The sequence below is a fragment of the Rhinichthys klamathensis genome, unplaced genomic scaffold, assembly GCF_029890125.1.
Source record: "Rhinichthys klamathensis goyatoka isolate OS25496 unplaced genomic scaffold, OSU_Roscu_1.1 h1tg000022l_1, whole genome shotgun sequence".
Lineage (NCBI taxonomy): Eukaryota > Metazoa > Chordata > Actinopteri > Cypriniformes > Leuciscidae > Rhinichthys > Rhinichthys klamathensis.
The window spans coordinates 603,108-624,802 of NW_026606573.1; the positions used below are offsets into that span (position 1 = coordinate 603,108).

The window sequence follows — 21,695 nt, forward strand, 5'->3', positions numbered from 1 at the left end:
AATTTATGTGTCGTGTTGGTCTTAAACTTCACACATAATGGTCTTAAAAGGTCTTAAAAAGGTCTTAAATGTAACAAACTGAAACCTGCAAGAACCCTGTGTATGGTCCAAACATTTCACCGACGACTGTTTCCTCAACTTGGGCCAATACAGAGCTGGCCTCGACGAACGTCTGAAAATAAATCGATTGAGCTACCAAGCAACAATTTCTGATGTGTAGCCTAAAGGTGATGATACACAGGGCAACTTTTTGAGCAATGTTGCTGGGCAATGTTGCCGTCAACGGGCAACCAGATGAGACACAGGGCCCACGACTGACCTAAATTATCCAGATAGAAATGTATTGCCCATTTTCAATGGGAAAGTACCCAAGCAACAATTGCTTGGCAACATTGCTCAAAAAGTTGCCCTGTGTATCATCACCTTTAGGCTACACATCAGAAATTGTTGCTTGGTAGCTCGATCGATTTATTTTCAGACGTTCATCGAGGCCAGCTCTGTATTGGCCCAAGTTGAGGAAACAGTTGCAATGAGAAGATCTTCGTTCTCGCGATCAACAGACTGTCATCTGCTTGCTCAATGCTCATCACGGCAACATTTTATGTGATGGGAATAGATCTAAATACTTAAAAAACTTCTCACGATTCGTTAATCTCGATAGCTGTAATAGTAAAAACGTATAATAGCTGTAGTAAAAGGATTCGAGAGAGTTTCACATGTAATACGTAGCTATTTCATATGCAAGCATGCAGTGCCGTCGCAGGTGGGGTGCGAGGCCCTGTGCGAACTTGAAATGCGAGGCCCCTCCCAGGCTCTGAACGTTAGAATAATTGGCTGCGTAGCGTACTTGTCAGCCTTGTCCGCTTAAATGAATTATAAATAAACATAAAAAACTAGTAGGCTATTTGCAGTATATTAAATCGTTTTTGACCTAATTATTTGGTACTGAAATTACACACACTGTCGGCTCTGATGGCGTTGCATCACGTGCACCTGCGCAATAAAGCCTATGATTTCTGTAAATAGTACTATGTCAACTAGTGATATCAGCACAAGAACTGTAGAGGAATATGCAACATAATTTAGACAGTTGTTTTTGTCATAATGTTATAATAACTGACAGACACTATCATTTCAGCCGTTCTGTGCATGTTCTTGCACAGAGCGAGGCTAAAGCTCAGTTTCGCGGCTGAGACACGAATATATTTTTCAAATGTTTAAAAGGTATTACATTGAAATCTGTTGAATAGAGTGTAAATTTAGTTCGTGGGTAGATTAAATAATAAGCGGATAGGCTAATCACCCGTATGGAGATCATTAACTTAATTTTTTTTTACTGGCTCAAAACAAATACAGCACAATTACGCAATACCGTCGTTGCGTGCGGGTGCGCCTTCAGTTATAAACATGATTATTACTAATTGGCATATTTCAATGCCAATTCTTATATGTTCGTTCATATAGCCTACTCAAAACAGACGGGGCAACCTAACGCAGACAAGTTAGCTCACCGTTTTTAGGTGATATGCCATGTTTGTAGTAGAGCTGTGATATGCAAACTGTTGCTTGCAAACTTTGCATTTGACTTCTTTTCCGTTATCTATTTTCGTAAAATGCTGCCACACTGTCGATGTCTTTGACATGGTAAAGAAGGACTGACAGTAAATTAAACGCTCGCAATTAAATTAATATTCAGCAAACCTCCATACCAATGCCGTCTAGTACTTTCTTCAATCTGTCTCCAGTGGGTTGGGCTAATCCAAAAAAGTGAAAACAAGGGGGGTGTTCTGAAGACAGGCTGTTACCTGTGGGTGCTCTGAAAACACCCCCATTAGCAATTAGTGCTTTCCACCTGATGAAATTAACACGTCAAAAACTAAAAAAATCCAGAACGTATCGACCAATAAATCGACTGGGAGATTACAGCCCTATGAAAAAAAAACCCTTAATTTGTTGGGGGGAGAAAAAAAAAAACAGCAGGATTGCGAGGCCCGCTAGTGGTGCGAGGCCCTGTGCGGTTGCACAGTTCGCACAGCCCTTGCGACGGCTCTGCAAGCATGTCAGCCAATCACAGCAGTGGCCGGTTACACTGCATCCCACAGCAGACACGCCCCTTCAAACAGTACGTTCAAATCAGAGGCTAAAATCAGGCTAGGAAAAATGCCTTTTATTTCTGAATGATGACTATTTTTGATCTAAAAAACATACTAACATTATAAGGGCAACCCAGGAAACATTATAAAATAATAAAATAACCCCATGTCATGGGACCGTAACGTAAACAGAAAGAAATTGGATGTGTTGTTATTTTGGATCCGTGCATTAGATCTTAAAGTGACAGCCGCCTAATAAACCTCCTGCTGTCTGTGTCATTAATGTTAATAAAAAGAGACAGCTTTAACAAGGATGAAATGTAATTGTTCTTATTTTACTACTTATTGTTCACTTGTCTTTAATAATGTTTGAAATGTATTAATTTGGCTGTGGTATCGAAGTACTTGAAGTGTTCTTTAAGTAATAAATAAAGTTAAAGCAAAGTTATATTTATCCCCCCCCCCCCTTTTTTTCATTTTTCTCCGGTCCAAAATTTTAATATGATTCAAACCGTGAGTTTTGTGATCTGTTGCACCCCTAATAGATTTGCATTTCCAAATAGGAAATACTAGTGCTTTGCAAGGCAGCAGAAGAGTAAGATTTTAAGCTTAGGTGTCAGGCTTTCGATCTGAGTATATGAATGCTGAATTAGAGCTGCTCTTCACACTCATCAGTGTACGAGAACCAATTCTATTAAAAAGGACAGTTCTATTAAAAAAAACCTAATGATGGTTAAATAATCACAATCAGGGACTTTTTTATTTATGTGTTTTATTCATTTAATGCATCATTGATTTTAATTTTGAAATGTGGGCATTGCACTCTAAAGCTTGCAAGCTTGCAGGGCAGTGTTTAACCTGACTAAGTGATTGTGGAGACATCCTGGATACATCACGGATACATCACCTGTACCCAATCACAGTTCACTCTACATATATGCAATCGTTGCTGTCAGTTAGATTTTGAATGGCCAGCATGCATTTAATGTAGGTAAACAGGAGATTTTAACATTTAAATTCCTACATAATACATAATTATCAATTAATTTAATTATTTTATTATTAAATAACATGATTACAAATAATTTAATGTAGTGTTTTTAAAGTTTAATACTTAGTGTTACAAGTTTAGAAAAAAGTAATATCCATAACACTGTTATAATCATGTGTTTTTGGACACTTGGATTGATTCTTGGGACACTGCAAATCAAATACCATAAATCTACTGTCCTTGTGTTGTCAGCATTGATACACCAGGTGTGATCAGCAGAGTTTCCCAGCTCTTCAAAGGTCATCCAGACTTAATCATGGGCTTCAACACCTTCCTGCCTCCTGGCTACAAGATTGAGGTTCAGACCAATGATCTGGTTAATGTGACCACTCCTGGCCAGATCCACCACATAACCCCGCATGGGATCTCAGTCCAGAACCTCCCCATAACCCAGCCAGCACAGCACCAGACCCAACCAGCAGCTCCCACCAGCACTGCTGCCGTGGTCATCCCTAGCCAGCCAACCCCTGCCAAGATCAGCAAGGTAAAACTGAATTATTTTACCTTCTGTACAGATTTGGGTTGTATATTTGCAAAGTTGTCTAAATAAGTTTTATGTTCCGCAGCCAATGCAGTCTCCTGCACTTACCCCAACGAGCCAGCCTAATCCGTCCATTCCCTCGTACGCCTCCCCGCGCTCGCCCTCGGCCCAGTCCCACACTCCCATCAGTAGCAGCACTGCCGGTTCAACCCCTCTACAGAATAACCAGCCTGTAGAGTTCAACCATGCTATCAGCTACGTGAACAAAATCAAGAACCGATTTCAGGGTCAGCCAGAGGTCTACAAATCCTTCTTGGAAATTTTGCACACATACCAGGTGAGAGCTGAGGCACTAAGGGCAATATCCATTTCAAAATGCTCTGTGCAACTGTGTAGTACAACCAACTTTTTTATTCAGCTAAGTACACTACTGTTCAAAAGTTTGCGCTCAGTAAGATTGTTCTCCTTTTTGTGAAAGAAATTAATATTTCAGTTTAGCAAGGATGCATTAAATTGATCGAAAATGACAGTAAAGACATTTATAATGTTAGAAAAGATTTCTATTTCAAATATATGCTGTTCTCTTTTCTATTCACGAACCCAAAGAACCCTGAAAAAACTGTATCTCAGTTTCTACACAAATTTTAAGCAAGCATGACTAACCCTAACATTGGTTATAATAAGACTTTTTTTTAGCAGCAATGATTTGTGAAGGAACATGTGACACTAGCTATGTGACAGTCACATTACTTTTTTTTGATGCGCATCGAGGAAATTATTAGGTCCGTCGTAGTTTTTCTTATCGTATACATTTTTCTTTTTTAGATTTTGAATTTTTTTATTTTTAGAATTTATGTGCATCTGGGCATTTCCATCCAGCTTTTTTTTTTTTCGTGATATCCCAAAATGCGTATAAAATAGGTGGATGGAATCATAGCTACTGAAGACTTGAGTAATGGCTGCTGAAAGTTCATCATCTGAAAGTTGCCACCACGGGAATAAATTGCATTTTAAAATGTATTAAAATTATTTGTAATAATAATATTTTACAATATTACTTGTTTTACTGTATTTTTGAGCAAATAAATGATCAAAAATACAGCATAAAAGACATGATACAAAAATGAGCCTAAGAGACTTCTTACAAAAACAATAAAAAGTCTTACCGAGCCCAAACTTTTTAACAGTAATGTATATTTACAGCCCTTCATGCTTACTGTAAACTTTCTGTTCTGTGTGTTGTATAGAAGGAGCAGCGTAATGCTAAGGAGGCAGGAGGAAACTACACACCCACTCTCACGGAGCAGCAGGTGTATGCTCAGGTGGCCCAGCTCTTCAAGAACCAGGAGGACCTCCTTTCAGAATTCGGCCAGTTCCTGCCAGATGCTAACAGTTCAGCGGTAGGTATTATGAAAACTAAAAATCATGGAGCTCATTTAGCTTATTATTCATAAGCCTTTTTTTCTCTTCTCCTCAGTTATTGAGTAAGACTACAGCCGAGAAGGCTGAATCTGTGCGTATTGATCGTGGAGGGACGGTAAAGAGACCCCAGCCTAACCATAAGCAGAGTTTTAACCAGAATGGTTGTCAGATCCGCAGACACGCGGGGCCGCCCACTACACCCCCTGTTAAGGTGACTGAGTAAAACTTTACATTATTGTACTTAATGGCTGTTCTTTTACACTGTTCTTTTATACATATCAACCAATATTCATGTTCTTTATTTTTTTACTCCTAAACAGAAAAAGCAAAAGTTTATGGCAAAAGAATCGATGGCTGAAGCCAGCAAACTTGGAATTGGTGCTGAATCTCTCTTTTTTGAAAAGGTGATTGCTTTTAATATAGTCTTGCACTGATTACAATGGAATACAAATATAACGGCAGCATTATGTTGGTACAGTAAATATTACAAGGATTACAGTGAGTTATGTGGCTTAAATGCTCCGCTCTCTTTTTAGGTGCGGAAAGCACTGCGGAGTTCAGAGGCTTATGACAATTTCTTACGCTGTTTGGTCATCTTCAACCAAGAAGTGATCTCACGGGCTGAACTTGTGCAGTTGGTCTTGCCATTTTTGGGGTGAGTGGAATTCATATTAATTTCATCTGTGAGACACTTGCAGACTAATTTTATGTAGCCATTGTTTAATTTGATTATATATAATTATAACTTAAAAACCAATAAGATTATTCGTTACACATTATTACATGTTAAAATTGTAATAAATATTATGACCTTTTTCTAACATTTTTGCTTTTTTTGGTTATCAGGAAATTCCCGGAGCTTTTTACATGGTTCAAGAACTTCCTCGGCTACAGAGAGTGTTCCCATATTGAGAGCTTTCCCAAAGAGCGAGCCACTGAAGGCATTGCAATGGAAATTGATTATGCGTCCTGCAAGAGATTGGGCTCCAGTTATAGGGCCCTTCCCAAGAGCTTCCAGCAGCCTAGATGTACAGGCAGGACTCCACTGTGCAAAGAGGTGAGTACACCATTCAATGGTGGTGTGTTTGTAAATACAATTTCAACTTGTATGTACAAACATCACACCACAAAAGGGTTTTGTTTCTGAATTCAAGGCTAACTCGGCACTTATAAATCTATTTGGAGGAAAATATCAGATAGCATGTAGTTATGTAGGGGGGTGTCTATATACCAGTATTTATGATAATCTTGATATTTAAAAATTAAAGAAGTTAGCTTGCCATTGTGGGTGGTTTTTTTGTAGTCTGCAGGAAGTGCTGATCAACAGTTAGTTCTTTTTGTATGATTTTGTTCAGTTATGGTTAGAAACTCTGCCTCCCTACACTCGTATTTTCAGTGTGAAGTCATTGGCCAAATTATTATTAATATATATATATTTTTTTATATATATAGATATAATAATATCGCAAATTCTTCTAAACACGATAATTGTGTATTCAAATTGTGATATTGTGACAGCGCTATGCTAATGTTGAATACTTCTCAGGTGTTGAATGATACATGGGTGTCATTTCCATCCTGGTCTGAGGACTCAACCTTTGTCAGCTCCAAAAAGACCCAGTATGAAGAGCACATATATAGATGTGAAGATGAGCGCTTTGAGGTAAGAAATAAAACAAAGCTTCACTGTCATAGAAATCGGTGTAATTGGATATTCAGTTCGGTGCTTAATCAAACATGTCATGTGTCATGCAGCTTGATGTGGTTCTGGAGACAAACCTCGCCACTATCCGTGTTCTGGAGTCTGTTCAAAAGAGGCTCTCGCGCATGTCTGCTGAGGAACAAGCCAAGTTCCGACTGGACAACACCATTGGAGGCTCCTCTGAGGTCATCCACCGTAAAGCTATTCAGAGGATATATGGTGACAAAGCTCCAGACATCATAGATGGGCTCAAGACCAACCCTGCTGTCTCTGTACCTATTGTACTCAAAAGGTCAGCATAAATGTTATTGTCTGACTTCTTCCCAGCAAATTCCTGAAAACGATAAAAATGTCATACATTGTTGCATGAAAAAGGAAAGGATTTGGTTTAAAGGACAAATTCGGTATTTTACACTTAAAGCCCTGTTTTAAGATCGTTTCTGATGAAAAAGAATGGTTAAGATTTCAATTTGGACACATGCTGCTGGCCCGAGAATTTTCGGTTTCTGTGGTTGCTACCCCCCCCCCTCTCCTCCACAATGGTTGCATAGGTGCACTGGAACATTCCTTCATAAAACGCATTAAACTCTAGTTTACAAAGACGTGAAACTCACCGAGTGGTCAGGGGTGTTCACTGATATGCCCACACAAAAAGAGTTGGACAAAAACTACGATAAAACCTGTTGGAAAGCATCTTTTGCAGCGATTTTTGTGTGGGCATATCAGTGTAAAATACCGAGCTTGTCCTTTAAAAACATTTTATTTTAACATTTACTTTGGTAGTACCATAGTTTTCTTTTGAGTATAATGTTTACAGCATAGTACGTGAATGTGGTAATTATTCAATACCATATAGGGCTCCACAGTTTTTCAAATTAAGATCAAAATCTTGATTATTAAACCTCAGAGTGCTCCATGTTGACTTTATTTAAAACATTTCTTAGCTACCAGTTCTTCCTTGTGTTTAAACCAAACTAAAGACTAGAGTCTGCCTAGTTTTGCTTTGTGAAAGTGAAGAATTGACGACCAAAATGTATTGCTAGTGTGATAATATTAATAATCAATTATTTATATTACAGTAATATAATAAATATAAAGTTAGCTTGCTTGCTACAAAAATGACAGTGTGAGTACAAAGTAGACTGATCCAGACCCATCAATTGGATTTCATGATTGATTGATTGATTTCAAATTCAGGTAGGATGTGAATGCAAAGAACCATGTTTTTTCCACATTTTGATCAACTAAATTTCTAAATTATAAAAAAAAAAATACCCTTAAAGAGTAACTTTTATTGTTCCTGTTATTGGCAGCAAAACTTGTTCAACACACTATTGAATATGAGATCTGTTATTTCAATGTGATTATTACGGCTTTTGTTCTTTCTTTTTTTTATTTCTTTTTTTATATCCAAGCAGCAGAAATATGAGATGGTAAACGTTTATGTATCGCAATTGGAATTTTTTGTCAAATTGCACAAAAAAAGAACTTTAGCCTTAGTAGTACCGTAGTAATTTACCATGTTATTACTATCCTATAGCATCATTATGCACTTTTCTTTCAGACAGGGAGAGCTGTCTTATTCAGTTCTTTATATTTCAGGTTTTCCTCACAGAATTCCTTGTGTGTTTGTCTTCTCAGGCTGAAAATTAAAGAAGAAGAGTGGCGAGAGGCGCAGCGTGGCTTCAATAAGATCTGGAGAGAACAGAATGAGAAGTATTACCTGAAGTCTTTAGATCACCAAGGTATTAACTTCAAACAGAATGACACAAAGGTGTTTCGCTCCAAGACACTGCTCAATGAAATCGAGTCTCTTTATGATGAGGTAAGAAACATTCTAAATGTACATGCGCATCTTAATTGTTGTTAGGTTGCTTAAAAATGGCCTTTTCATCCACTTAGCGACAGGAGCAGGCTTCTGAAGACAATGCCGCCCCTCCATCAGGCCCTCACATGACCCTCATGTACGAGGACAGCCAGATCCTGGAAGACGCAGCTGCTCTCATCATCCACCATGTCAAGAGGCAGTCCGGCATCCACAAAGACGACAAGTATAAAATCAAACAGATCATCTACCATTTCATCCCCGACATGCTGTTCGCCCGGCGTGGTGAGCTTTCTGATGTGGAGGAGGAGGAAGAAGAGGAGACCGAACAAGATGAAGACGGGACTAAAAAGCACAATGGGACGACGTCAGCAAAGTCTAAGCTCCTCTTCAGCCATACAGCAGCTACCCAGCAGAAGCTGAGTAACTGTGATGATGCCTACAACCTCTTCTTTGTCAACAATAACTGGTACATCTTCCTTCGGCTGCACCAGATCCTGTGCTCCCGACTGCTACGGATCTACGGGCAGGCGGAAAAACAGATCGAGGAAGACTCCAGAGAGAGGGAGTGGGAAAGGAACGTACTGGGATTGAAAAGAGAGAAGAACGACAGCCCGGCCATCCAGCTGCGTTTGAAAGAACCCAGTAAGTTTCAGATGACAGAGCAGAACACAACTGTTCATTTTGCAAAATGAATTTATTCCCCTTTTCACTAAATTTTCACACTGGTTTCGTGTAAGGTTGAGAACTCGCCCTGAATTTGTGAAGACAGGAGGATGTTTTATCACCAGTCTCTCTCAAGGGTCTTAACACATGTTAGAGCTAATGATATTTCTCTCAGATTTGCCTGCAACCCTCAGGGCCCTATCACCATGGAAACTACTTGAACGACTCACAGATTGGCTGTAATTTGTTTGTTGGTAATGCAGTTGCTTGACTTTGATCAAATAAAATTGTCTTGTTTGTTTTGCAGTGGACATCGATGTTGAAGACTACTACTCTGCCTTCTTAGAGATGGTGCGAAACCTTCTGGATGGCAACATGGAGACATCTCAATACGAGGACCAGCTGAGGGAAATGTTTACCATCCATGCCTACATTGCCTTCACCATGGACAAACTCGTCCAGAGTATAGTGAGACAGGTAGGGTTTTTTATTGTATTACTTGTATTATCATTGTTATTTTGGCTTTAGCTTTATAAGGTCTTCCTTTTAGGCCCCATTATACTCACAGCATACTCATATTTTCATCGCTGAGGGGTAAAAAGAAGTAACCTTTGCAGCGATATACGTAAGCAATAAGGTACGAGAGGCTGTGCTGTATCGTGAATAAGTAACGGCTGGAGGGCGTTGTTAGGCACGACGCGAAGCGGAGTGCCTGCAACCCCTTCAGCCGTTACTTATTCACGATACAGCACTTGCCTCGAGTACCTTATTGCTTTTATAAAACGGTTGCCACACAATAAAAATATTAAAGCCGAAAAATATGTATCTATGCAACTTTCATGAAGTAAAATCACTAAAAGCCTGCCTTCCGCTGGAAAAAATAGTCCCGGAACGTGAACAGCAACAGAAGTTACATATATTATTTCGCCAATAGATGGCGGCAAAGACTGTCTTTATGAGTGAGTGAGTGAGTGAGTCTGTAGAGAAGGCTTTTGAAAGGACTCGAACTTGTGATCACGGAGAAGACAGACGCAACTGACAGATGACTAACGTTATGCACGGAAAACCCCATTACTGTTAAAAGGACAAAATATGCAGCGGACATTCAAACGCATTTTTTTATTATGAATATAGGACTGGCCTGAAGGAAAATGCTACGTCTACTGTAAATGGAGGTACACTCGCTCACTCGATCTCTTACAATGCTCTGCTCTAGCTTTAAATGAACAATATCAATGAGATGAAACATCTGTTTAAGTTGCTAAGAGTGGTTGCTAGGGGTGTTGTGTAGTGATACATAGAACCGTTGGGTGAAGCGGTCATAGCCGTGTTTTATCGTGAATAAAGCACAGCTATTTGACCAATCAGAATCAAGGATTGGAACTAACCGTTTTATAATGTTAGTGATTATCCCGACGCCACCCACACCACTGGGAGCGGCGTTTAGATTAGGGATGAGCATTTTTCAAAAATATTGCATTCGAATATTCGGGCTCATATAAATCGAATATTCGAATATTCGTTTATTTAAATGACGTTTAACGAAAAAGATGTTATTTTTTAAGTTTAATTTTTTTTACGTTTTTGTCACCATTTCTGAACAAGTTTACGATTAGGCAATATACACAACAAGCTTACAAAAATGTTAAAGTTTTCTTTTAGTTGAAAATTTTAAACAGTAGGCCTATGTGTAAACAAAAAATTAAAAAAACAGAAGCATTAATATGGCATGCTCAAGCAGCGCGAACGGAAAAAAACGCCTAATAAAGCAGATGGCGCCAGATATCGTACAGAACGTACACACACACACTCGAGTCAGCATATGATTATCGTTTATATTGTTTGACGTTTATGTTGAGAAAAACAATAATATCCACATGCAGGGGCGCCGCCAGCAATTTATGCTTGAGTGAGAAAAGGCGCTTCGCTGACAGACGTTTCAGAGACACAAAGATATCGGTGTTCTTAAGTTTCTAACATCACTTTGCATTTTCTGTTCTTAAACCGGTCTCCCTCAACGAATCTTAAAAGAAGTATGTGTCTCAAAATCATTTTGCTATTAGATAAGTTATCATCTCGGATCACGCGGGGTCCAGCTGCGCTTACCTGCAGTCGTGAATGCAGTGTTGGTCAGCTGCCTTTCCTCATTCGACTGTTTGGATTTCATTTCTCATTGTGGTGATGATATTATAACTCAAATTAATTAATTAATTTGATCAAAAGTAATTCCATTTTGTAAGATCATTTAGTAAGATAGTAAGTAATTCCAAACTTCGCGAGGCAGACGACAACATTATGTGATCAAATACACACAACTTGTTAACACACTCCACAGCGCCACCCAGTGCATTTAATTATAACTGCGAGCTAGTGCTTGGGATTTATCATGGATTCACTGCATTTACGGCCAGCAAAGCAACGTAGTAAAATTCGAATAGTATTTTATTTTTCGAATAATAATTACAGATCAAATATTCGAAAATTCGAATATTCGTGCACACCCCTAGTTTAGATGTATATGTAAATATGTGCTTTCCTCTCAATAACAAAATAAACTCACCACAAAAATGACAGCAGTGTAAAAATCTGATCATAGCGATGTGGATGTTTGCACAAGCTCTGCAATGACCTCGACGGACTGAACAGAAGAAATGAACCAGAGGAGATGTCCACGTCAAAGAAAGCAGAGCCTCAGAGCAGTGGTGGTTCGTGTCTGTTTATCAGTCGGAGCAAACTTTTCCGGAAACTTTGCTTTGGCAGGCTGAGCTCTAAAACACACTCCAAAAGGAACTTGGTTTCACACCAGTTCGTTCTTCAATTTCACTTGAAAAGTGTATCCGTGAGCATTTTCATCTCAACTTATTACTTTCTCTTTCTTTTTCACTTTCCCACAGCTGCAGCATATAGTAAGCGATGAGATCTGTGTACAGGTGACTGATCTTTACCTTGGCGAGTGTACCAACAAAGCCACTGGTGGGTCCCTGTCCACACAAACATCCAGAGGCAGTGTTGAGACATCCTACCAGCGCAAAGCTGAGCAGCTGATGTCTGACGAGAACTGTTTTAAGGTTTGACTATCTCTCTACTTTACCTAGACACACTGTGTACTTATTTATTGCTTATGGAATTAGAGTGGTATGGATAAAATTACCACAGAAGATTTTCATTAAAGCCCAAAGTATACCATTTTTTTTTACCCATACACTAGGGTACGTGTGCAGTGCGTGTAACGAAAATATCGTTATCAACATGTAAGCGCATTGTGTACACATTAGGGATGAGTCGCGATCTTCGAATAGTCGAATAGTCGAACTGCGTTCGAAATTCGATCATAAAATTGCTTATTCGAATATCGTTATATTTTTGCGCAATTCCAATGTGACATAATTGACGGCGCGCCTATACTGTCACAGATCGCGCAGCAGGGTATTTTCCTGTCAGGGACACAAGGTGTCACTAACATGAATGAAACCCCCTCCTGCGCGATCTAGGATACCAGTGTTTTATACATAGTGTAAACAAACATCAGAAGAAGAGCATTGTCGTGACCGTTAACTCTGCGCCCAACAGAGTAGTAGACTAACCTTTACTGTCTATGGTAGTAACCGTCTATGGTAGTAACAAAGTAGGCTACATTTACTTCACTACGTTGGGCGACGTTCCTCTCGTTACTTTATTTTAATGCAATACATGTTGTTAAATGCGTAGTTTATTCCAAGCGCGCTGTCTTTTTTATGGGCATGAGCGATGCTCCATTCACAAATGAATCACTCTTTTGAGTCGATTCTGTTCAAAGACTTCATCAAACAAGTTGGCAGATCTGTCTAAATCGGTTCGCGAATCAGTTTGAATGATCTGTTCAGTTCCTCGCGCACTGAATCGTCTGAAGCGCTTTCAATTCACACTCGACACGGAGTCGTAGCAGGAAGATTTAAGAACATCAAGAGCGTTGGATGAAGTGGCCGTGGACCTACAGTTTAGTCTAGTGAAAGCAAATGCATCATATTTTTGCCAGCGATGAAGATCTAGTTGAACATCTTCGTATGATGTCTGTGAATGAATTAATCCACAGGACGATACATTCTAGTTCAGTTCATTCAGGTAATACATTTTACAACCAAACAGATTATTACTCGACGATAGCACTACAAGTATGATGACATTATCCGTTTTTTGGACATATACATTCATTTATAGGCTACATTAAATAAGCTACCATTGTCCACAGTTTATGAAATGAACCCCCGCCATCCCGCGGTAATGTGTGTGTATTATTGCGCAGTGGCATCACACGAATAGTTTTGATTGAAACTAATTTGTTTAAAAAGTAGGCTTTTGCAGTAACAAGGCAGGTTTGCATAAAATCATTATGACATTATTTTTTTTATCTAACGATTGGCGATGCAAAAACGGACTGTCGTGCTTATTGTTTTTTTCTATGTTAACTAAGTTACCGGTAGGCATATGTTAAAAAAAAAAACGACGAAAACATGTTAATTGTTCGAATAATAAACAGTTTGTTTGATGACAAATCGCTAAAGATGAAATTGGCCTCCCTTTCTGTCATTGTAAGTGTGCGTTTTTTTTCTTCTGTTTTTTTTTTTTACGATAATCGACTTTTGCTCCTCGATTTTTCGAATGTCATTTTTGGCAGAAATTCACATCCCTAGTACACATGCATTTCTTTTCTTACTAAATGTGTTCAGAATACAATATATACTATATAATAAATATACTACTTAATAAGCATACTCTGTATGTACAGCTCGCATACTGTATGCGCCTCGATTTTTTTCTTCTTCCAGTAATTAGTTTGTTCACAAGGTGGCAACAATAAACTTCTAGAGATGACAACAATAATACACATATGCGTTGAGAGTTCAAAGACATGTTTATTACTCATAACTTCTGGAGAGCAATAACGCAGGCACTGGACAAGGATGAAGCTTTCCAGTGTGAATCTGTCGTGTGCCTGTGTTCGCGCACCCGATCAAATAGGATATACTTTGAAAGGCTACACATTGGGTTTTACGCATACACTAAATGTTTGAGTCAAAAATAAAGTGTACTTTGGGCTTTTGTAGTTTTATGCAGTCACTTTTAAGAAAAGCAATTTACAAGAAGGGTGGAAGACAAGTGGTATCAGTAGTATATAGGGAAGATATTATGGTGTGTTTGTAGAAAGAAAGTGTTTTTGTTTTGTACTAGAATTGTATTGACAGTGACAAAGGTGAAGTCTCCGTAAAGGATGGTTGTATAGGAAATGCTGAAAAGGTCTTTCTGTTGGTTTTTCAAGCAAGCCAATTGACCATCCATCAAGCTATCGGTCAAAGATGCTTTATCGACTAAAATCACTGCTTTTTGTTTAAATGACCGCATCTCTCAAAGTCACTGTTATCTGCTGCCTCTTCACCTCTGCTTCATTTAACTACTTTTGTTTGACCACACTTTCGTTTGTGTATCAGGGCTCCAGACTGTGACCAAATGGTCACATTTTGCGATCTTTTTTCCTGCCGGTGCAACAGTTTTGCAACAGATCGCACTGGTGCCACCACCACGTTGCCTAACTGATAAGAGCGACCATTTGTTGCTTAGACCGTTTGAGCACAAGCTCAGAACAGGTACTTGCGGGCTGATCTTTGATCACCCGACACGTTCCTACACAGCTGGAAGATCCAGTGAGAAAACGTTTGAATTTACTGCTGCATTAATAACATCACAGCGAGATCTAGTGAGGAGCATTTCAATTTGGCACAGAATTCTGTTATAAACCATATCAGATCAAACAGCACTGACGTGGAAACCAGGAGAAACATTGTGCCATGAACGAACGAGTTATAAAAGGCTTTTTAATCCACAAATCGCCAACATTCTCCATGGATTAAAAATAAAACTTTGTGGCAAACACTTTTATTTTATATTTATTTAAACAAAAAAAAAACATGAAATTACCATTATAACTAGAAGATGCTGGCAGAGGAGCACTTTTTGGCTTCATAAAAGTCCAATTTTATCTGCATCTCAATTCATGCTCAGTGCTTTACTGTCAAATTTCCAATAAACAAACATGCAATATTATTAGTAACTTAACTTATACAATAGTAATTTTATCCATCAATTCCTACCATCTGTAGAACTTAGTCGCACTGGTGCTACTCCTCTCAAATGTTATCCTGGAGCCCTGTGTATATAGATATGCATCTATAAAGCTCATAATGTATTTTTTTCTCAACATTTTAGGTTAAAACTTATGTGAATGTATAAGAAAAACTGCATCTTAAAACTGGCTTTGAGTCTTTCAATAGTTTGTACAAAAAGAGTTTGTAAAAGTGCAAAGATTTCATATTGTCTCTCAATTTATGTGAGATCACATAGGCTGCATATATAATTATTATAGTCAGCTACACATACTTTATATTTATATGTATATATATATGTATTACAGTTACTGTTCCAGAAGTCTAAGGGGACTGTGCAGCTGGCTGTGGAGTTGTTGGACACAGAGGAAGAGAACTCGGATGGACCTGTGGATACTGAGGTACATGCCTAAGATTTGGCCATCGCTCACAGCGGCGAAAAGTTGCTTCACAGCAAAAGTTGTCCCTGATGCATGTTTTTATAAAAACCAACAATTAAAGAATAAAAAATATAGCACAACGAAATGCAAGAACACATCACGTTCTGAAAGGTTCTTTAGGCTAAGACTATTAGAGGTGAGACACCAATAGTTTTGACAAACAAAATGTGCTATTTCAAGTTTTTAAAGCACAAGATCTGAAAACTGCTTTAAAATCATGGGGGCATGGACCACATAATGTGACGTCAAAGTGAGTGTTGCAATGCACAGACCAGTCATGATAACTTGCTACCAATGTAGTTGTCAGTAAACTTGGTACTTGTGCTATTCCTTAAATTCTGTGCTGTGCAATAGGCCTTCAGATGACTCGTCTCCTGAAGGCTGAGATCCATCTTTCAGAGGAACAGATTTCGCCATTTCTGCTGCATCGCTGTTTCCAACAACATCTGGTACATCTGTGCCGCCTGCTGCTGCATGAGGTGTTGAGGGGAAACAAGTAAAAAAAAAATGGTGCCATGTCCTTCTTGCTCTTTCCTGTTGCACCTCAGAAGAGAGGTGACAATGGATATGAACCAGATATTGGTTTCTGAACTGTACGAACAACTGGGGCAGTTTTCTGACACTGTCTAAATGGCTCTAATACCAGAAAGAAAGGACATGCCATGGCAAGATTTTGCTGTTATTTAGATGAGCCAGTTCTGCTCATCACTATGTCTGGCACAAATCATGGCCTACACAAAATGTCTGTCCGTCTTTAGTCTCCATATCATGAAATTGGACACTATGAGGAATGGACGGATCCCTGCAAGACCTCTTCATGTTTTACAGATTATTGCGGTTGATAAATGAATGTTCCAGAGCTGTACTTCATCCAACATCTGAAAAAATTAACCCACAAAGGTGACTAAAAAAATTTGCCCTGGCAGATTCTTATTTGTGCTTGGGATTTGAGAGGAGACGTCTTTTTCAGCACAGACCATTTGAGTTGTTACTTCGTTACAGCCCTTGTGGATGAAAAATTGTTGGTCACTGACTACAAGCTTTTTGTTGGCAACTCTTACACCAGCCTCTCACTCTTCAGGGAGTTCCTTCATAAATTCATTCGGGCTTGTGGCAATGTTCGGGATGCAGGATAAGTTTGTCCCGAACACCTGAACATGCTGCAAAGGAACTTTCTCTGCGGCAGTATCCACTGGATCAGAAACAACAAGGTGCTGCTTGATGAATGGTGGGAACTACTGATCCTTCCATAGAGCCTACAGAGATTGTAGGGATGGTGACAGAGAGTGGACCCTAATGAATTGGATGCTGTGAAGTTTTACATGAAATCAGGCAGTGGTGTTGAACTGTTTTGGCCTTCAGCAGATTGCCAACATGAATGACCCACACAGTATTCAAGGGGACACTCATTGTGGCCCTTGCAGAAATAGGTTGTCAAAGTACATCTACTTCTGCATCAGGTCCCACAGTTCCTCCAGGACTTTTCTATATTCTGAAGCGCGTGTGTGTGTGTGTGTGTGTGTGTGAGTGAGAAACTAACTATATTTTGAGGACACATTTGTACCCAGAAGTGACCAAAACTTGACAAAATCTCCAAAAACCTCCCGTCCTCATTTGTAAATCTGGTATATAACGTTTTTTTTTTTTTTTTTTTTTTATGTTAAAATGCAGAAAGTTTTCTCTGATGGGTAGGTTTAGGGGTAGGGTTAGTGTAAGGGGACCGTTTGTACAGTATAAAAACCATACGTTTATGGAATGTCCCCATTTAGATAGCTAAGTAAACGTGTGTGTGTGTGTGTGTGTTTGAGAGAGAGAGAAAGAGACAAAGAAGCACTGTATACTGTTTAATTCACTTGTACATAATGTAAAAAAAAACAGATTTATTGTTAAATTATATTGCAAAATAATTCAAATTGGTGGACTTTGTTAATAAAAAAATGTTGTTTCTGTTATTTATATTGTAACCACTTATTCAAATGTTTAGTTATTAAAGTGTTATAAATGTATGTAATGTGTACTTATTTAATGTTTTGGTTACACTATTTTAAAGTACTTACCTAAGATAGTACTAGTAATATAAGGTAACTACATGGGTTAGGTTTTAGGGTTAGTAGTACCTAGTTATTACCCAGTTATTGTAATAATTGCTACCAATGTTGTTGTTTTTTGTTTTTGTTTTTTTTAAATAATGTCACTAGATTTGATTTTAATTCAGTTCTTTTTACATTGGAAATGTCAGTTTTGGGTTTGTGCTCCAACAAAGAGAAAACAATTGAAGATGTGAAATACATGAAGTGTTTACATAATACACAAGGTTCATTCATAGAAATAAATAATGAAAAACAATACACAGAATTGTCACGCAGAGGGGATATCCTGCCGATTATGTATGTATTCAGCTATTAACAGTGACTCTTTATCCTGTAAGAGTAACCTTGAATGTCTGTGTGTGTGTTTCAGCGCTGGCCCGACTACGTGGAGCGATATCTGAACACCAGCTCGGCCTCTCCAGAACTGCGAGAGCACCTGTCCCAGAAGCCTGTGTTTCTACCCAGGTGAGGCTCAGCCAAGTACACCCATCTTTAGAGCCATGAGTCCTTTACACTTGCCCCCTTCCCATCAAGCATCAACTCAAGACAGGAACATCCCAGGAATGCTTACGGTAGTCTTGGGAAAATGTCTGGGAGTTACACTGTACAAGTGCTGCCTGTTTGTAATCGCCTGGCATTTTGTTTTGTTTTTTTCTACCCAAACACACATGAGCTCTCTGCCTGCTTGCATTCGCACTTTACTGAGAATTTATTTAATGAAAACTCATTGTTAGGTTGTTTATCTCTGCTCAGATGTGGCCACAATACAGTCATATTGGTTATTTTATGCTTATTTATGAATTGTAAGTATGGTGTGTTTGTGGGGAATGTGTGCAGAGGTGTCATCTAAAATTGTGTGCACCCTTTTTTATTTTAGGGCATAATAGCGGTTGAGCCTTTATAACACGTTTAATGAGGTGGAAAAATTCATTTTATTTTAATGTTTTTCATCTGAGAAAATGGAAGATGTTTTTAAATGCCTGCTCTTAACAGGGTTCGGTTGAGTCATCATTTTCTTTGGGAGAGACTGAAGACTGTGCATTTAGATAAGATGAGCCTGAGTGCTCTGTTCAGATCTGTACTTTTTTCCTTTGAATAGATTTTCATAATCTTTTTTAAAATAGCCCACTCTTGGGTTTCAGAAAACGTCTTTGCTTTCTCATATAAAGTGTGCTGTGGTCTGTTTGTGTAATTCTATTCACAGATATATTTCTGTATGTAACTTGATTTCATTCTTGTGTGTAAATGTTTTTATAGTCAAAGATTGGACTGAGTAGACCTTGTATGCTGAGATCTCAGAGATGATTCTCTCTCGAGTTCGATTGGGGTTGTCAGTTTACAAAGTAGTGCTGTGACTCGAAATTAAACTCACCATGGTCTGACACAAACACGGCTGTATTTCAGAGAGGGGCTTGTCAATAAAAATCTGGTCTGGATTTTATCCTCAAATGTGCGTGTATTTCTTTCCAACAGACGTTTGAGCTCTAGCATGGGAAGGATGATTGATTTGCTTGTTCTTTTTTGTTTTTATGCATGTTTTATGTGCAGTGCTGGAGAGATGCTCTTGATGTCTCCATCCAGATTCAGACAATCAATTTCTTTTATTTCTTTTTTTATTGATTCATTTCTTTTCTGTTTATGTGCAGTGTGAGGTTGTGTAGCTTACATTGCACCACTGTTTTTGCTAAGAAAAAAGTAATGCAACAAACATTTCTAGTGCATGGTCATGCAATGCATAATGCACAATGTCAACCCATATCCTGGCTATTTAACCTAATTCCCTACCTGGTTTCTTTTTTTGTGACGATTGGCTAGTTTCTTTAAGTGAAGTCCTGAATTCAAAATAAGAGTCATGGTTTCTATGCCCATTCACATCTGTAACCTTTGGTAAGTACACTTCTAATTTTAGTCTTTAATTGAAGCAAGGAAATTAACTGTCCGGTTTTTTGTTTTGTTTTTGTTTGTTTTTTTATTGATTTTTTTTATCCACCCAAAACCTTGATTTGGCACTTGATCAATATGAATTTGCCATGGATATGAGTTTTCAATGGAAATAATCGTATCTGTTGATATTTTATGATATCTATTAAGACCAAGGTGCACTGTAGACAGTTGCATTGGTGCATAATTTCTCTTTTAGATTAGGATCTTCCTCTCCTTAAGCTGTCAGATACTGAGCTTTAACATGTTTGATAGCATTTGTACTAAATTTAGGAAAGTTTCTTGAAAATGAAACAATGTGCCCTTTTCTTTTTTAAGGAATCTCAGGCGAATCCGGAAGTGCCAGAGAGGTCAAGAGGTGCAGATGAGAGAGGTCAAAGAAACGGCCAAGAAATCCTCTGAGGGTGGCGAGGACTCGAAGATGGAGTGCATGTTTAAGCTCAACTCCTACAAGATGGTGTACGTCTTTAAGTCGGAGGACTACATGTACCGACGCACTGCACAGCTGAGAGCGCATCAGGTATATAGATGATAGAGCAGTGCTTCTCAAACTTTTTTGACTTGAGGGCTTCCCAATGTCCAACACCATATTCAAAGGCCCCCTTATTGAATGAGAAATTTCCTCTGTAATTATCTTATAATATTAAAATGATTATTTGTATTAACAGAATCTGGGAGTGTTGATATTTTAAAGTGTAGTCCACCCAAAAATGACAATTCTTTCATCAAACCGGTATGACTTTCTTTCTTCTGTGGAGCATAAAAGCAGATGTTTTGAAGAATTATGGTAACCATACAGTTTTGGTTCCCATTGACTTAAAAATAACAATGAAAGTCAATGGGAACTGAAACTGTTTGGTTACCAACAGTCCTCAAAATATCTTTTCTAATCCACAGAAGAAGGTCTTACAGGTTTGGAACAACATGATGGGGGAAGTAAATTGTGACAAAATTATCATTTTTGGGTGGACTATCCCAATAAATTTTGTGATTCCAGAATGTTAACGATTCTAATTCTGTATGTTCTTATTGAGAGGAAAATATGATTTCAATTCACATCTTGTTTTTTTTTTCATATTTATTAGAAATGTAATTACAGTTAAGAATCAATGTGATAAAGGAATTTGTTTTGAGATGTTTTACAATGATTCGATTTCCGTTTATCTCAATGGTTTTCAGTCTCACCAGCGAGTAAGCACTCGTCTGCATCAGCGCTTTCAGGCGTGGCTGGACAGGTGGCGGAAAGAGCACGTGACCAGCGACATGGCAGCCGCCGCGCACAAGTGGCTGATGGGAGAGGGCCGGGAGGGGCTACTGCCCTGCAGAACGGTCTGTGAACCCAAGATCGTCCACTTCCAGAACATCAACAAATATAAAGTCACCTATGGCACTACATTGTAAAGCTCAAGTTTTCAAAACAGGGGGGGGGGGGGGGCTTTTACCTCCTTTTTATGTTGTTTTTATGATGACTGAAGTAGCACTGAAATTAAAATGGGACCGCCATTGAGTTCTTTGAAGATTGCTCACTTTCTTTTTTTATTTTTACCTTTTAAATTTTTTAGATTGGAGTCCCCCAGGACTTTATACCCAGTTGGTTATTGCCCTTTAATCATGAGGGCAAGAAAACACTTCTTAAAAATGCTGAAGCTCTTGTCAGACATTCGTTTGATTCTCACGACAATAAGAATCACTTTTGTCTTTTTGAGTGGCTTTTTGTGAAAAGGATGGTTTACAAATACAGGTCAAATCCATGCCCATTTGTATATCGTTTTTTATTTTTCATCTCCTCAAGGTGAATAGTAGTTTATTAGCAATCTTTTGTGGTTCACTTAAACCACACACATGTT

General features: G+C 38.6%; 1 protein-coding gene across 3 annotated transcripts in view; it reads left to right on the forward strand.

Annotated features, from left to right (window-relative positions):
• sin3ab (SIN3 transcription regulator family member Ab) overlaps window positions 1-21,413 on the forward strand; it is a 31,281-nt gene extending 9,868 nt beyond the window's left edge. For 2 of the 3 annotated variants that reach the window (XM_056242319.1, XM_056242327.1), the window contains exons 5-21: window positions 3,337-3,628; window positions 3,711-3,962; window positions 4,873-5,025; window positions 5,103-5,258; window positions 5,368-5,451; window positions 5,584-5,702; window positions 5,894-6,104; window positions 6,594-6,710; window positions 6,803-7,041; window positions 8,391-8,574; window positions 8,652-9,219; window positions 9,548-9,717; window positions 12,135-12,308; window positions 15,686-15,778; window positions 18,278-18,372; window positions 20,167-20,368; window positions 21,028-21,413. In XM_056242319.1, the coding sequence (XP_056098294.1) occupies window positions 3,337-3,628; window positions 3,711-3,962; window positions 4,873-5,025; window positions 5,103-5,258; window positions 5,368-5,451; window positions 5,584-5,702; window positions 5,894-6,104; window positions 6,594-6,710; window positions 6,803-7,041; window positions 8,391-8,574; window positions 8,652-9,219; window positions 9,548-9,717; window positions 12,135-12,308; window positions 15,686-15,778; window positions 18,278-18,372; window positions 20,167-20,368; window positions 21,028-21,249 (3,331 nt within the window). In that variant the 3' untranslated portion in view covers window positions 21,250-21,413. Of the gene's footprint in view, window positions 1-3,336; window positions 3,629-3,710; window positions 3,963-4,872; window positions 5,026-5,102; window positions 5,259-5,367; window positions 5,452-5,583; window positions 5,703-5,893; window positions 6,105-6,593; window positions 6,711-6,802; window positions 7,042-8,390; window positions 8,575-8,651; window positions 9,220-9,547; window positions 9,718-12,134; window positions 12,309-15,685; window positions 15,779-16,171; window positions 16,452-18,277; window positions 18,373-20,166; window positions 20,369-21,027 lie in introns of those variants that run through there. The other variant, XM_056242334.1, reaches the window with a different exon arrangement.
• Window positions 21,414-21,695: the final 282 nt, after the last annotated feature.